Consider the following 18,097-nt stretch of genomic DNA (forward strand, 5'->3'; position numbering starts at 1 on the left):
CTTTCTACAACGCAGTGTTAATAATGGTATACCTAGAAGTTCCCGCTGTGGTGCAGTGGGTTGACAATCCAGCTGCAGTGGCTCAGGTTGCCGTGGAGGTGTGGGTTCGGTTTTTGGTCCAGTGCAGTCGGTTAAAGGATCTGGCATAGCCTTGGCTGTGGCACAGGTCGAAGCTTTGACTCAGCTTCCATCCCTGGCCTGGAAACCTCCATATGCCATGGGTGTGGCCAAAATAAACAAATAAACAATAGTTATATACACATATATATATATACATACATATATATACACATATATATATATACATATAATACGGCTATTGCGAGGATTAAATGAACAAATGCATTTAAAGTGATGAGCAGAATACTGTACACAAAAGCAACACATAAAATTGCCTCAATAATAAAAATAGTTACAATGATAATAAAAATAATAATAAAGTGGATTATTAGTGAGGAATGTTAATCAACATTCATCAAGCCTAGATTTTTATTCTAAGCTAGACTATAAAAAACTTAAAGGAAAATGGTTGCTTCTTCAAAGTCTTCAAAAATCAAAGAGTTGATTTTTTTTCATTTTAAGATTTTTCTTTTTTTTTTTTTTGCTTTTTAGGGCTGCACCCACGGCATATGGAGGTTCCCAGGCTAGGGTCGGATCGGAGCTACAGCTACTGGCCTACACCACAGCCACAGCAATGCTGGATCCTTAACCCACTGAGCAAGGCCAGGGATCGAACCCGCAACCTCGTGGTTCCTAGTCGGATTCGTTTCCACTGCACCACTACGGGAACTCCTGTTTTAAGATTTTGAACATAGAGGAAAGTCAAGCAAAGCATGAAATCTTCTGCAGTCATCAAGAGACCTGCTGTCTTGTCTCATCTCAGATTCTCAGTGGTGACTGCTGTTGAGGTACTCTTATCTTTGTTTATTAGGAGAAAATGAGGAAAGCAGAAGAGGTCGTGAAAGATCATCTCATGTATTTAGACGCAGTCCAGGAATTCACAGATTGGCTCCATTCGGCAAAAGAAGAACTTCATCGGTGGTCAGATATGTCTGGAGATTCATCAGCCACCCAGAAAAAGTTATCTAAAATTAAGGTCAGAAAATGGACAGATTTTATAACTTCATTGTTTCCTTGGTTCTTGGGTATCACATACCTGTGCTGAAGATTCTGTGGAGAAGATGCTTTATTTAAAATGCCTTCTTCCCATTTTCTGTTTATGGGTTTTTATTGCCTTGCACCTCATGAATTATAGACATAAGCAAGAGAAGAAAGGGAATTCAAAGCACTGCACACTTTTGCGGAAAATGGAACACTCCTTGTATGCTTCTGACTGCAAATGTGCTTATTGCTGTAGCATCAAAGCCTATGAAATATGCACCAGATCAGTGGGCTGACCAAACTAGACACTGTTATTTTCTAGCACAGTGAGAGAAGTTTATGAAATGGCTTAGTTAAATGGATTTGCACAATAACTGGGAAATGTCATTCAGATGTTTTATTCTGTTTCCTTCCTAATAGTACAACAGTATAATGGAAGGCAGTACCTAAAAGAGCATTAAAATTATAACCTAGTATATTGCTTATAAGGGCAACTTAAAAACAGAAATTCACATATCTGAGGGAGCTGGAGTAAATATGTTTCTAGTTACCTGAATATTAAATTGCATAATTTTCTCTCTGTGGAAAATGATAGATTTTAATCTGAAAACTAGACAATAAGGAAATCCTTAATGGTTTAATTGTAGGTGAGGAAATGTTGGAATACACAGGAAAATTGTGGTCAGGAATATAAGACTCAGATTGGGTTCTGATACCTGGAAATCGGAACATAAAAATAATTGTTGACAAGAACGATAATAACCCCATTTTGAGGATTTATTTGTAAATGTTTAGAAAGTATGATCTTAGTTAAGTCTTAGAGTGATTGCATAGGTTTTAAATGAGACACCTACATAAAGCCACTTCTTAAGTTCTTATTATCTATGTGATTTTTTTAAAATACTTTGATATGCTCCTCCCTGATATTTTAGTTTATTCATCCATTCATCCATCCCTTTGGAGTAGTGCACCCCACAAGGAACAAGCAGTGTGGTAGGGAGTGGTAATGCAAAAACTGAAATTTATAAAATAATACATCAAATGTAATGAGAGCTCACAAGGATTTTAGAGTTCAGGCTCTCGAATCAGACCCTGATGCTGCGTCTTGTCTTTACTGCTTTTCTAGCTGTGTCTTTGGGCAGGTCACTTGATGTCCTCAAGCCTCAAGCTCTTAATTGGTAAGCTAAAGAATAACAATAGAACCTGCCTCGCCGAGTAGTGTCCAGGACTAAATTACATGGTGCTCATAAAGCATTTACCAACATGCTTGACACATAGAACACACTCAGTAAGAAAATCCAGTGGATTTCATAAATGAGTGATTTAAGTGGCAATGTGAGAAAAGTCGAAGGATGGGGCCTTTCAGCGTGAACAGGTGGCACTTGAACTGCCAGGTGTTGATGTCCAGGAAGCAGTGGAGTGGTCATGTCTGACCTGCAGATTAGGAACCTGGATTGAAGACACAGGTTGGAATGATCAACACGTAATTTGTAGTTGAAGCCACCCAAGTGAATGAAACCCAGACCTACATGTAAAGCAAACAGGACAATGGGCACAGGACTGAAATCTGGGCACTCTCAATATTTAAGGGGCCTCAGAAGAGACTGTGAAAGGGAGAGGGAGAAAAGAGAGGAGATATAATAACGAGAGAGGAAAGGAAGGCGTGTTGTCAGCAGGGCCCCTGATGGTCACCGTCACAGAAGTACCAAGAGGTGGCTATTAAGAGGACTAACAAGTGGCTCCTGGACTTGGTGTTCAGGCTACTTGACGATCACCTAGAGCCATTTCTGCAGCCAGGTCAGGTGAGGAACCAGATGTCACCGATTAGGGAGTGAAGAGTGGGGTGGAAGACCAGGTAGCAAGAATGAACTAATGTTTTGAAAAGTCAAGGTCAAGAAAGGTAAGAATAATTGTACAAAGGCTGTTTTCTGGGTTGCCCAAGGCTCTTTTATTGAAATACTTTTATAAAACACTTCAAAAAATATAGGAAATGGAGCTGACACAAAGAAATTGGGGTCTGGGAAGGAGAAAGTGAAGCGTGGCAGAGGTGGCCCGTCAAAGTCCAGGTCAGGCCTGAGCGGAGGCTGGTTTTAGGGGAGGAGGAAGCTTGAGGGAAGCCGGGTAGCCGGTGGCACCTCCTCTGTCCTTCAAGGTCATCCCTCCCTGCCCCCAGCAGGAACCACCAGCAGGCAACTTCAAAGCCAAACGTGTATGTGTATGACAGTATGTGCATGTAGTAGTTTTAAAGAGTTGAAATACAAACTGAGGAAATACACGAAAATGTCATTTTCAAAACACTTTAAAATGATGATCTCCTCATTCAAAATCTGGATGAGTAGAATTAGTGATTGCAAATACTGAAATATCCCAATGTCAAGCCAAAGAAAACTGGGATGATATCTTAAAGAGTATTTTTGGAAACAGATTTTTGACAGTTGATACTCTCCAAACCCCAAATTTGAAATCGCTTATAAAGGAAAATTACAGGTATTTAAATCTAATAGTTACACATAGCCTCCCTTTTTATGTTATAATTTTTTCTGCATCAAATCACTACTTACCATATGCATTGATAAACAAAATACATTTTTAGTATTTACTGCTGAGAAAAGAATGAATATGTCTATAAAAGCTAACTGCGTATAAAGATTTCATGTGCTTGTGCTCTGAATTACCCTATAACTCAATCTTTTAAATGACCTGTACTAAAATGTGGTTCTCTTATATATAATTGTGAGAAGGTATATTTATTTTAATCTAATTATATGCACTATATTATATAGATTAGCTAAAATATAGTTATGCTTAACATAATCTGTTAAACATGCCCCATACTTATCACCCTCTTTTCCCTATTTCTTGTTAATTTGTAATTGATTTTCTTCTGGAAGTTTTTTCTTTTCCTAATAATCATCTTTTTTGTCTCTTTAATCCAGAAGCAAAATCATAATTTTATATTAATACTAACAAAATCTGGGCTTTAGCAACAGAGATGTAAATATATAAACATCAGAATAGATTCAGTAAAAGAATCTGTTCTCACAAAGAAAGGCCACTGTTTCACCTAATGAGCAATGCACATTTTAATTTTACCTTGTCTTTTAGAGTATTTGTGTGATTTAAGCCTAAAAGTGGTAGCTAAATTGTTCAATTTCCAGTGTTTTAAAAGTAATAGTAATAAATGAACGTAGTCTAAAGGTTACCTTGGACTTTTAAGTATGTCTGTGAATTATTTATTTTTGTTACTGTAAAAATGTCTACTTCAGATACCAAAGTATTTGAAGTTGAGTTGGGCCTATTCTTGTGTTGTGATGTGATGGGTTAGCTGGATTTCCAGTAGGACAGAAGTGTGATTAAGCTGCCATCTCCGGGAAGAAGATGCACCCAGGGTAGGGGCATGAGCAGAGCAGTTCTGCCTGGATCCTTGTTCACTTGTCTGTCACCTTGGGGAGAAATAGGATTCACATATTTACAGAAGCCACACACCACAGGCAAATATTTAAATTACTGTCAGGATAGTTTCACATATTCAAACAATGCCGGATTTCAGGGTCCCCGCATAGTCTGTTTCAGGACGTTGCAGATTCCTCAATGCCGCAAGCCTCAGCGCTCACGGGGGTAATTCTCTGCTGGTATACCTGAGGAGTGGGCAGATTAGTTATTCCGACTCCTTGGAGCACACTTGCTAAAACTTCCTAGCAGGACAGGGTCCCCCTCTGTAGGCATTTGGAAACGTGCAGCCCAAGTGACTCACAGCCTCCTCGGTTGCCATGGTGATATTCCATTACAGGAGCTGATGGATTCCAGAGAGGTTGGTGCAAGCCGCCTAAGCCGAGTGGAGTTGCTGGCCCCTGCAGTGAAACAGAACACAACTGCCGGTGGCTGCGAGCTCTTGGACACAGAGATGCAGGCCCTGCGTGCTGACTGGAAGCAGTGGGAAGACAGCGTATTCCAAACGCAGACCAGCTTGGAGAACCTGGTGAGCCAAATGGCCCTCTCGGAGCAGGAATTCTCGGGCCAAGTGGCTCAACTGGAGCAGGCCCTGGACCAGTTCGGTGCCCTCCTGACAAGCTGGGCTCAACAGTTAGCTCTCCTGGAAGGCAAGAACACTGATAAGGAGATCGTGGAATGCTGGCAGAAGGGACGGGTAAGTGGCCTCTGTTTCCGGCTGGTGGTTAAGCTAAACTTTTTGTTTGCTTCTACTTGTTGCTTAAAAAAAAAAACAACCCATGCTCCCTAAAAACATGCAACATTCAGACTTGGAAAAAATAAATGTTTTCCTAATTAAATTTGTAAAGCTAATCCATTTCCTTTTCTCGTAAATCAAATGACTGTAACAATACAGACATAAGGGAGAAAGAGTTTTTATTTACCATAGGAAGTATTTATTGTTAGTGGAAATATTTAACTTTCATTCTTCTGGTGTAAGAGTTTGTAATACTGTGTTGAGCTATTCAGTCTGAAAAACGGCCCGTGGGTAGAGGCATAAATAGACGCAGAGTCATAGCTGTTTTCCTGCCAGGGAATTATTCCCAACAATTAAATGATTGAATTTATAGCTTTGAAAGAAACGTTTGGTAATCTCCTAAAGCACAACTAATAGTTTTCACCCTGATTAGCTCTCTTGTGTGTGGATTTGACAGCTGGGCTTGAATTAACCCATTAACAGAACTCATATGTCGTGCTCACCAGTTGCCTTGCGACTTTTTTTTTTTTTTAAATTAACACCAGCTCTTTCAGACTGTGAGGAAGGAAAGCATGAAAGGAAGAGTGAAGAACAGGCAGAACTCTGAAATGTTTCTTTCTTTTACTGTTAAATAGTGTCTTGGAAAGCCTTTTGATATGTGCAGTTTTAGAAGGCTCTGAATTGTGGATGTCCTTAAAAGGAAGTTTAGTAAACGTGTCTGTTTCTATTTATGTTATAATCATTTCGAAATAGCTCCAGCCAGTGTTGTAGTAAGTCATGCAGTATTTCCAACACTGTCTTGTTTTAAATCAAATATTTGAAATACATATAGCACAACACAAAGTAAAACATTATAATCATCTCTTTATAACTATTTATGTTTCTAGGTTTGTTTGCTTGTTTTTTCCCAGTGCCTTTCCTATCCTTGAGGTTTAAGCATGAGAATAAAGCGCAGAAAGCAGGGGGTTTTTTGTTTTTTGTTTTGTTTTGGTTTTTTTTGTCTTTTTGCTATTTCTTTGGGCCGCTCCCACGGCACATGGAGGTTCCGAGGTTAGGGGTCGAATTGGAGCTGTAGCCACTGGCCTACACCAGAGCCACAGCAACGCGGGATCCGAGCTGCGTCTGCAACCTACACCACAGCTCACGGCAACGCCGGATCCTTAACCCACTGAGCAAGGCCAGGGACCGAACTCACAACCTCCTGGTTCCTAGTCGGATTCTTTAACCACTGCGCCACGACGGGAACTCCCAGAAAGCAGTTTTATAAAATAGGAACAGGAAGTTGGTAATTGTTCTGTATGGTCAGTATCATTCATTCAGATATCAAAAATATCCATTATAATATACTAATTCTTTCTTGTTTCTTTTCCTTTCTCTCCCATAAATTAGAATGAAATTATTTATTTATTTATTTTATATTATTTTTTGTCTTTTGTCTTTTTAGGGCCGCACCGCAGCATATGGACTTTCCCAGGCTAGAGGTCTAAACGGAGCTACAGCCGTCCGCCTACACCACTGCCACAGCATCACTGGATCCAAGCCACGTCTGCCACTTACACCACAGCTCATGGCAATGCCGGATCCTTAACCCACTGAGTGAGGCCAGGGATCGAACCCACAACCTCATGGTTCCTACTCGGATTCGTTTCCAGTGCACCAAGATGGGAACTCCTAGAATGAAATTTTTTAAAAAGAAAGATTTGGCTCTGTTTGGTTGCCTTACTATTATTCTAAGCTATCATTTTTTAGGTGAGGCCTATAAAAAACACACATGATGATGCAATGTGAATATGGACTTTTGGTTGTTCTAATAAATCAAAGCTGCTTAGATCTACTTCCAGATTTGGCTACAGAGTTTATACTCTTGATGGCAATACTACATTGCCTCTCGATATTCAGATTTTCTTTTCTTTCTAATAATGATATATTTATCTTAAAATGGAGATGACATTCTGTACACCTTAAACTTATACAGTGCTGTATAGAAATTGTATTTCAATAAAGTGGGAGAAAAAATAAATGAAGAAAGTAAAATAAAAATGGAAATAACAAATGTTCTCACCACATACACATACACACACACAAGAAATGGTGATTATGTGATAAGGTGGAGGTGTTAGCTAATGCTGTGCTGGCAATCGTTTTGCAATATATAAATGTATCTTACCAACACATTGTACACCTTAAATTTGTACAATGTTGTATGTCAATCATATCTCAGTAAAGCCTGGAAAATTTTTAAATTTTAAAAATAAGTGATAATACTTCCATTACTATGAGTACCTAGGAAAAGTTCACAAAATAATGGATTTGCTGGGTTCATTGGCAATGTTTAGTTGTTAGGAAGGGCTTGTCATTGTTGAAAATTACAAGAATCACAAACCTTCACTCTCTCTTCTGCAATTAAGTGATGAGATGCAAGACATTTTTTTAAAAAATAAAAATGGATCATCTATAAACTATCATAAATCATGTTGAAAAATATCTTGTTCACTGTTTGCAAAAGCCATTTTTTAAAATTATCCAGTGGGTTATTAGTGTTGGAAATTGGGCAGTTTTCTTAACCTGTATATCCTCTAAGGGAAAAAAAGTAAATGCATTCTAGGACTTAACTGAAACAGACATATATAACCTGATAGGTATAAAATGAAAGACTCGGAGTTCCCATCGCAGCTCAGTGGTTAACGAATCCAACTAGGAACCATGAGCTGGCAGGTTTGATCTGTGCCCTTGCTCAGTGGGTTAAGGATCCGGCGTGGCCGTGAGCTGCGGTGTGGGTCACAGACGCGGCTCGGACCTCGTGTTGCTGTGGCTCTGGCGTAGGCCGGCGGCTGCAGCTCCGATTGGACCCCTAGCCTGGGAACCTCCATATGCTGTGGATGCAGCCCTAGAAAAGGCAAAAATAAATAAATAAATAAATAAGATGAAAGACTCTGTTAAAATACTTTAAGATGAAGTTATAAAAGTTTTTTTTAGTATAGAGTTTTGGTCAAAAAATGTTCACTTTTCATACCACTAATTTATAAATGAATACTTTGAATCTCTACTTCCTTTTTATGTGGTAAATTTCTTTAGTTCTTATAATGTTCTCCCTCAGATAAAAGGTTCAATGTGGTGTAAAATAGTAATTACTAGTATAGTGTTTGGAGTTTCAGAGATAAACTTTCTAGCTATTATTTATGAATTTTGTACACAAGAATATATTAGACTCTTCTATAGCCCAGCCACTAAGCTAAATAAAGATTTTTTTTTTCTTTTTATGACCACCCCTGTGGCATATGGAAGTTCTCAGGGATTGAATCGGAGCTGAAACTGCAAGCCTACATCACAGCCATGGCAATGCGGGATCCAAGCCGCATCTGTGACCTACACCGCAGCTTTTGGCAATGCCAGATCCTTAACCCACTGAGTGAGGCCAGGGATCAAACCCGCATCCTTATGGATACTAGTCAGGTTCTTATCCTGCTGAGTCACAACAGAAATTCCTAAATGAAGAATTTTTAAACCAAGAGAGAAGCATTCCTTCTCTCAGAATCACAGGTGGAAAGGGCAACAAATTCAAGACCAGCAGGGATACTGGATTGTGATGAGTGCCAACAAGATGCTGTGTGTCCTCAGATAAGCCCATAGGAGGTGAGACAGAGGGCAGAGAATTCTTAGAGGGGTCATTATTTGAGCTGAGCTTTGAGATGTGATTACAAATGGACCAGATGAATGAGGTGGTGGAACAGCAGCAAGGTCCACAATTACTGAGGAATGAGAAGACACAGGAGGGAAAAAAAAAAAAAAAAAAGCAGAGAATGGGATTCAAATTAAGACAACATTCTGCCATTCTAGAGCGTGCATGTCCACTCTGAGAGTTGAGAAGCAGAGGAAAAGAGATCACTGATTCAAAGAGTTAAGACATAGAATAGACCAGACCTCATTTCTCTCGTATGGAGGGAGAAGGGAAGTGGGTGAGGCCAAGAGGATGCTTGGTTTTCTGATTTAGATCAGTGGGAGGACAGTGGTGCAATTTACTGGGACGAGGAATACAACACAGACCTACTTTGTTGAGAGGCATGGTTTTCTTACAAATCTAGGCCATGTCTTGATAAATATCTCTGAGAATAATAAGAGTAACTGAAACAGCTGAGTAGTTACTCATCTTCTTACCCTTCCTCCTTAATAATTTTTTTTTTTTAACTTTGGCGACACTGTCATGCAAACAGTCCCATGTAAATAACCTGCTGTCTTTACTAATTAGGCACTTAGGTTGCCAGGAATTGTGCTAAGTATTTGACACTGGTGATCTCATTTGCAACTTGTGACAATCCTATAAGAAACATACTCCAGAGTTCCCTTGTGGCGAAGCGGGAACGAATCCGACTAGGAATCATGAGGTTGCAGGTTCGATCCCTAGCCTTGCTCAATGAGTTATGGATCCGGCGTTGCCGGGAGCTGTGGTGTAGGTTGCAGATGCGGCTCTGATCTGGTGTTGCTGTGGCTCTGGTGTAGGCCGACAGCAGCAGCTCCCATTAGACCCCTAGCCTGGGAACCTCCATATGCCATGGGTGCGGCCCTGAAAAGACAAAAGACAAAAAGAAAAAAAAGAAACATACTCTGATTGCAAAACACCTTGCATAATTCAGTAGACCATGGCCTTGATTTCAGAGGAGCACTAGTCAAATCCCAACATTTTATTTTGGATTACGTATTCACAGGACTGGGATTATTCATGTGTTTCCTTCTCATTTGTTAAATTGTGAGCTCTTCAAGTACAAAAATCATACCATTAGTCATTTTGGGGGTGCCACAATCCAGCAAAATGATTGGCACGTACCAGACATTTAGCCAACATCTGATGACTGTATGAATGAAACTGTGAAATGAATGAATTGCTAGTTAAACCAGACCCCTGGATTATGAGAAATTCCTAATGTGGAAGTTAATTGTATATACTACCTAAAGTCAGTTGCTCTATGTATCTTTTAATCCAAAATAAGTATTGCTTTCTTTGAAATGATTCTCTTCACCTTTAAACAGTGTACATGCATGACTTCCAGAGACTTCGACAGTTTTTATTTTTTATTTCATTTTTTATTAAAATTTTTACTTTTTCTATTTTAGTGGTTTACAATGTTCTGTCAGTTTCTGCTGTACAGCAAAGTGATCCAGTCACACATACACACACACACACACACACTCTTTTTCTCACATTACCCTCCATCATGTTCCATCACAAGTGACCAGATGTAGTTCCCTGTGCTATCCACTCCAAATGCAATAGTTTGCATCTACTAACCCCAAACCATCCCACTCCCTTCATGTCTTTCTTGGCAACCACAAATCTGTTCTCCAAGTCCATGAGTTTGTTTCTTTTCTGCAGATAGGTTCATGTGTGCCATTTGTTGGATTCCAGATATATGTGGTATCATACGGTATTTGTCTTTCTCTTTGTGACTTACTTCACTTAGTGTGAGAGTCTCTAGTTGCATCCATGTTGCTATGAATGGCATTATTTTGTTCTTTTTTACGGCTGAGTAGTATTCCATTGTGTATATGTACCACATCTTCTTAATCCATCCGTCAATGGACATTTAGGTGGTTTCCAAGTCTTGGCTATTGTGAACAGTGCTGCAGTGAAGGTGGGAGTGTATGTATCTCTTTAAATGAAAGTTTTGTCTGGATACATGCCCAGGAGTGGGATTGCTGCATCATATGGTAATTGTATTGTTGGACAATTTTTAAACCGTTTAGGTTATTTTTGCTTTTCTTTTCATGTCCCACTTTAAGTTACTGGACCACTGGATCACTTGCCTACTTGGCAACATAGGATGTTCGTATGCCTATCCATGCCCAGGAAAGGATGCAAATTAACTAAATGCTATTATTTACCACGGGGAATCCTGAAAATGGGCCCCCTTTCTTTGCTGAATCTATTGTGTTCTTTCCTCACTAATAATTTATGTGAGTTGTGTATATTTATATATAATGTGAGACTGTGGAAATTATCCAGATTAAACATTTGCTTCTCTGCCTTGTTGTTTCCTAATAGGAGATACTGGATGCTCTACAAAAAGCAGAGCCTCAGACAGAGGATCTCAAGTGTCAGCTGAATGAACTGTGTCGATTTTCCAGAGATCTCAGTACATACAGTGGAAAAGTTTCCGCCTTGATTAAAGAATATAATTGGTGAGCATGAACCTTACTGGCATCCAAAATATTTTCACACAAATAAAAAGCCAGAGGCTTGTTTATTTTCAATTGTGAGTTCCATAATATAAATTGATTAATCTTTAAATACCTTGCCAAAGAGTGTGGGTGCATGCTGAGGACTATGGAGCATTATTTTAATATACTGTATCATTTTTTTTTCTCCCATTAAATATTTCAAATCACGGTTTTAGTCTTTGTTTACAAGCATCCAAAGGCTGTCAGAATAAAGAACAGATTTTACAGCAAAGATTCCGAAGAGCCTTCAAGGATTTCCAACAGTGGTTGGTTAATGCAAAAATCACTACTGCCAAATGTTTCGATATACCTCAAAATATTAATGAAGTTTCAACAAGTCTTCAGAAAATACAGGTAAGAGCGTGATCAAATAGTTCTAATTACAGGGCCTTTAGATCTTATTTTAAGCATATTAAAGTTTTGCTTAAGAAATTCAGATTTCAAACAAATCTGTGCTTGAAACTATTGTGCCCGTGAAAAGAAACTAGTCCATTCATCTAAATGCATGTATTTTAGTTTATTAATAGGGATTTAGGAAATAATAAAAGCTCTTTTATGTCACAGGCATTGTACCTGAGTCTGTTAAGCAGATTTTCTCAATAATTTTCAATAATCACATCAGTTACATAAAATTATTATTCCCAATGTACAAATACAGTAAAAGAACCTTATTCATTTAATATATACAGTAAGAATTACTTATTTTATTGAGAAATAAGTAGAAAATTCAATGTATTTTAAAGCATGGGGCATTTTATTATGCCTGATCTCTTACATTTTTCTTTACAGGAATTTTTGTCAGAAAGTGAAAATGGACAACACAAACTGAACACAATGGTTTCCAAAGGAGAACTTTTGAGTACTCTATTGACCAAAGAGAAAGCGAGTGGCATCCAGGCCAAAATTGCAACTGCAAAAGAAGATTGGAAAAATTTTCATTCAAATCTGCACCAAAAGGAATCTGCTCTGGAGGTACAATATAGCCAACCGTGTAGATACGTTCGGTGTTGTTTGCTGTTATTGTCATTGCTATTCATTAAGCCACACTTGCAGCACATCTAAATACCCTTACCAGTGATTTTGGTCATCTCTCTCTGAATATTAATGGATAACTGGATAACCCTAGGAAACAGATCCCTGTTGCAGTGGGAGCAGTTTAATAGCTTCTGGCTTGGTAGGGGCTGTTATCATAGCTTGCCCACGCATCAGCCCCCCAGGAACAGTTGGTTCTACTTTTTGGCACTCTCACTTAATCATTCATTTGAAATCCCTCAAGTTCAGAAGTTGTTCTGGGAGAATTGAACAGACATATCCACATAAGTTACAAAACTCTATGAATGAGATGGTATACTATAATGAATGCAGATATCAAGTAAGTAGGTTTGAGGAGTTAAGTATGCAAAGAGACAATGGTTATATAATTTTATTTTATCCAGAGACAACATGAGTTGAATTTAGTATGGTCATAACAATAATTACTGCCACAATGCAATTATTTTTTTCTTGTGATCATCTGTTTTGTGTACCAACTCTTAGAAGAAAATTGAGAGGCACAGAGAGTATTTTTTCCTTTTAAAACAATACTTCCTGGGCAAATAGATCCTTAATTTGATTATGATCATAACTTATGCAGGATGGAAGAAATAATAATAAAGAGTTAATATCTGGAAAGAGAAAATGAATGTTTCCTCAAGTCTTCCCTAACCAGAGGCTCTTGTAGCTCTCCTTCGTAATGGTGGCTATTCTTTCTTGGCAGGCATCCATCACTTAATAGAGAATGATATCCATTGTGCAGTGCCTAGACATTTACTCTTTATTATTATTATTATTATTATTAAAGTATAATTAATTTACAATGTTTTGTCAAGTTTTGTTGTGCAACAAAGTGACCCAATCACATGCATTTCCCTGTGCTATACAGTAGGACCCCATTGCCCATCCATCCCAAATATAACAGTTTGTATCCAAAAAACCCCCCAAAATGCCCATCCATCCCACCCCTTTTCCCCCTGGGAACTCCAAGTCTTCTCTTCTTGGCTGGGATCTGTTTCTGTTTTGTTCGTTTGTTATTTTTATATAGGATCATCTGTTCCATATTTTATATTCCACAAATAAGTGATATCATATGGTATTGGTCTTTTTCTTCCTGGCTTACTTCACTTAGTATGAGTCTCTAGACCCATCCATGTTGCTGCAAATGGCATTATTTTGTACTTTTTTATGGCTAATATTCCATTGTATATATGTACCACATCTTCTTAATCTATTCACCTGTTGTTGGACATTTAGGTTGTTTTCATGTCTTGACTATTGTGAATAGTGCTGCTGTGAACATAGGAGTGCATGTATGTTTTTCAGTGAAAGTTTTGTCTGAGTATATGCCCAGCAGTGGAATTGCTAGATCATATGGTAGCTCTATATTAAGTTTCCTGAGGTACCTACATACCGTTTTCCATAGTGGTTGTACCAATTTACGTTCCCACAACAGTGGAGAAGGGTACCTTTTTCTCCACACCCTTTCTAGCCTTTGTTATTTGTTGACTTGTCAATGGTGGCCATTCTGACTAGTGTGAGGTGGTACCTTATTGTAGTTTTGATTTGCATTTCTCTAATAATTAGAGATACTGAGAATTTTTTCATTTGCCTGTTGGCCATCCGTATGTCTTCTTTGGAGATGTATCTATTTAGGTCTTCTACCCATTTTTCAGTTGGGTTTGGGGTTTTTTTTGTTGTTGAGTCACATGAGTTGTTTGTATATTTTGAAGATTAGGCCCTTGTCTACGGCATCATTAGCAAAGATTTTCTCCCATTCTCTGGGTTCTCTTTTTGTTTTTTTTTTAATGATTTCTTTTGCTGTGAAGAAGATTTTGAGTTTGATTAGGTCCCATTGGTTTATTTGTGTCTTTATTGTCATTATTCTAGGAAGTGGATCAAGCAAGATGTTGCTGTGATCCTATGCTGTGTTGCCTCTGTTTTCCTCTAGGAATTTTACAGTGTCTGGCCTTATATTTAGGTCCTTGATCCATTTTGAGTTTATTTTTTGTATATGGCCTTATAGTGTTCTACTTTCATTCTTTTACATGTTTGCTTTCCAGTTTTCCCGGCACCATTTATTGAAGAGGCTATCTTTCTTTCATTGTATGTTCTCTCCTCCTTTGCCATAGATTAGTTGACCATAGATATTTGGGTTTATATCTGGGCTTTCTATCCTGTTTCATTGGCCTATATTTCTGTTTTTGTGCCAGTACTATATTGTTTTGATGACTATAGCTTTGTAGTATTGTCTAAAGTCAGGAAGCTTGATTCCTCCATTTTCATTTTTCTATTTTAATATTGCTTTGGCTATTCAGAGTCTCATGTTTCCATACAAATTTTAAAATATTATCTTCTAATTCTGTGAAGAATGTCTTTGGTAATTTGATATGGATTGCATTGAGTCTGTAGATTGCCTTGGGTAGTATAGTCATTTTGACAATATTGATTCTTCCAATCCAAGAGCATGATATATATTTCCATCTGTTTATGTTGTCTTTGATGTCTTTCATCAACGTTTTATAGTTTTCAGAGTATAGACATTTACCCTTAACTTTTCAGGGATCATTAGTGCAGTGTGGCCTGAGCTGTGAAGCATCTGCTCTTGAGGATAGTATATCTATCATAGATAGTGACATTACCTAGTTCAAGAGATGTCCAGGTCAGGAATTGCCTACCTTCCTACTTTTCTTATTTTCCTTCCTTCTTTCCTTCCCTCCCTCCCTCCTTCCTTCATTTCTGTTAGGAATACACACATAGAAGTTCCTGCTTTGGTGCAATGGGTTAAGAATCTGACTGCAGCTGCTCAGGCTGCTACAGAGATGCAGGTTCAATCTACAGCCTGGTACAATGGGTTGAAGGATCTGGTATTGCTGCACCTGAGGCATAGGTTGAAGCTGTGGCTCAGAATCAGTCCCTGGGCCAGGAACCTCCATATGCTGCAGAGGAAGGAAGGAAGGAGGGAAGGAAGGAAGGAAGGGAAGGAGAGGGAGGAGGGAGGAGGAAGGAAATAGAGGAGAGAGAAGCTACGGAAGGAGAAGTAGAGGAAGGAGAAGTGTCATTACGGAAGGAAGGAGCACGAAAAAAAGAAAGAAAGAAAGAAAGAAAGAAAGAAAGAAAGAAAGAAAGGAAGGAAGGAAGGAAGGAAGGAAGGAAGGAAGGAAGGAAGGAAGGAAGGAAGGAAGAGGGAGGGAGGGAGAGAGGAAGGAAGGAAAGGAGGAAAGAGGGAGAATATACATGTAATAACCCCTATTATGTGCCAGGCACTACATTAGAAATACAGAAGGGTTAGGCTTTTCCTTCTCCTCAGGGAATTCATTTTCTAGAGAGGGAGTTAGTATGTAAATAAAGGATGGTAATATAATGTAATATGGGTATGTTTGGGATATGGTAATCCCTCAAGGAAGGATGCAGCTAACTCTATTTAGAGAAATCAAGAAAAGTACCCAGAAAGGCAACATTCTAACTGAACCTTAAAGGCTACACATTCTTTGAATTTTCTGAGGCTGACATGCAATTCAGGTGGAAGGAGTTGAATGTGCAGGACCAGGGTGTCATGAACATCATCTGTAAATGTGGAACTGAGAAGTCTGACATCCACATGAGGTTTTGTGGGAAGAGCAGCAAAGATAAGACCAAAGATGAAGGTGAAGACCAGATAGTGTAATGTCTTGTGTTTTAAGCAATATGACCTTGACTCGGTCAGGAGTCCTTACTTGAAGCCCAGAACAGCATCTGTTTCCTCAGTTTTCCCAAAGATGGAACATAATTCGTATCACTCTAGGTGCATAAAAAACAGATTAACTCATTACAAACAATGGATGCTTTACGATTCTAGGGGTTAATTCTAGGGTTGAAAAAGCTGACTGAGGAACCTGCTGATCTTTAATCCAGAGATAAACATAGCAGTTCTCTGGGAGCTCCCATTGTGGCTCAGTGGATAATGATCTGGCTTGTCTCTGTGGCAATGCAGGTTCAATCCCTGGCCCGGCTGAGTGGGATAAAGGATCTGGCATAACCAATGGCTGTGGCTGGGATTTGATCCCTGGCCTGGGAACGTCCATATGCCATTGGTGTGGCCCCCTCAAAAAGACACATGTCCGTTCTGTGGCCACAGTGTAGACCAGAGGGGTGAATAGTGAAAGACTAGGAAAAGCTTTTCATCATGGTTCAGACGAGAGAGACAAGGACCTGAATTAAAGAAATGATTGTGGGAGTTCCCGTCGCGGCTCAGTGGTTAACGAATCCGACTAGGAACCATGAGGTTGCCAGTTCGATCCCTGGCCTTGCTCAGTGGATTAAGGTTCTGGCGTTGCCTTGAGCTGTGGTGTAGGTCGCAGACACGGCTCGGATCCCGTGTTGCTGTGGCTCTGGCGTAGACCAGCAGCTATGGCTCCCATTTGACCTCTAGCCTGGGAACCTCCATATGTAAGAAAAGGCAAAAAGACCAAAAAAAAAAAAAGATTGTGGATGGAGGATTTATCTCTTAGAGAAAATATAATACATTTGGTGACTAACCCAATGAGGGGCCCAAGGAAGGAGAAGTTACTTAAGGCTCTTCAGTTTCTAGCTTGGAGAATGGCCTGAATGGTGATGCCATTAGCAGAGACATGAATAAGATGCAGAAAGTAGTTTGGGAGGGGATAGAACAATTAATTCGAATTAACATGTTAAATCTGATGGGCCTGCCTCAGCAGGTAATGGCCAGAGGAGTAGCAGCGAACATGACTACAAAGTGCAAGAGAGAGGATAGAGCTGAGCAGATGGTGTTAGTGGGCATTTACCAGTGCCAGGCACTGTTGTAGGCACCTAACATATGAATGAGTATTAATCCTTTTAATACTCGTAACTGTTCTCTGGGGTGGAAACTCTCTTATTTCTATCTTATTGATGAGGAAATTAAGGCAAAAGGTGCTTAAATAATCCACCCAGTTATAGCTGGTAAGCAGGGAAGACACAGTTCAAACCCAGGCATCTGACTTGAAGTGTTATATAAATACAGTTCTATCAGTGGAGGGCTTTAAGAGACTGTAGGTGGTCCCTGAAGCTATGGGAGAAATAACAGGAAAAGCAGGTGGAATGAACATTTGATGGGAAGCCTCTACACCCCCTGAGAACAGGAGGTATATGAGGAATGTCAGGGATTGTTTGACTTAGAATCGAGCTATCTTGATTTTTGTACCTCAGGCCCTCTGACTTCACTCCTTGGATGAGGAACCCCAACTTTTCACGTTAAATCTCTCACTGAGCCCCCGCCGCCACTTACTTTGCTCCTCAGTCCCACTTCCTTGTGGGTCTCTATCCTGACTGGGGTCCCGGTTTGCCCTGTAGGGGTCCCATGAGACGCCCCGGGCAGGAAGATGGAAATACCTTGAGTTTGTGAGTTTATTTAATTATTCAGCAACTACTTGTTGAGTATTTTGCGTCTGCCAGGGACCGTCCTAAACTCTGGAGGACATACAGCAAAGAAGAAAACAGAACGAAGCCCTTGCCCTCACGAAGCTTAAATTTTAGGAGAACACGCCAGGCGTTATCTTGGGACTTACGTGTGTGAAGCACTTTGAA

The 18,097-nt window shown here is 39.4% G+C and overlaps 1 protein-coding gene across 13 annotated transcripts in view; it reads left to right on the forward strand.

Annotated features, from left to right (window-relative positions):
* SYNE1 (spectrin repeat containing nuclear envelope protein 1) overlaps positions 1-18,097 on the forward strand; it is a 479,896-nt gene that overhangs the window by 228,447 nt on the left and 233,352 nt on the right. For all 13 annotated transcript variants that reach the window (XM_047769899.1, XM_047769909.1, XM_047769910.1 and 10 more), the window contains 5 exons: positions 932-1,096; positions 4,892-5,248; positions 11,325-11,461; positions 11,677-11,854; positions 12,290-12,472. In XM_047769899.1, coding sequence (XP_047625855.1) covers positions 932-1,096; positions 4,892-5,248; positions 11,325-11,461; positions 11,677-11,854; positions 12,290-12,472 — 1,020 coding nt within the window. The remainder of the gene's footprint in view (positions 1-931; positions 1,097-4,891; positions 5,249-11,324; positions 11,462-11,676; positions 11,855-12,289; positions 12,473-18,097) is intronic.

The sequence above is a fragment of the Phacochoerus africanus genome, chromosome 2 (assembly GCF_016906955.1).
Source record: "Phacochoerus africanus isolate WHEZ1 chromosome 2, ROS_Pafr_v1, whole genome shotgun sequence".
Taxonomy (NCBI): Eukaryota; Metazoa; Chordata; class Mammalia; order Artiodactyla; family Suidae; genus Phacochoerus; species Phacochoerus africanus.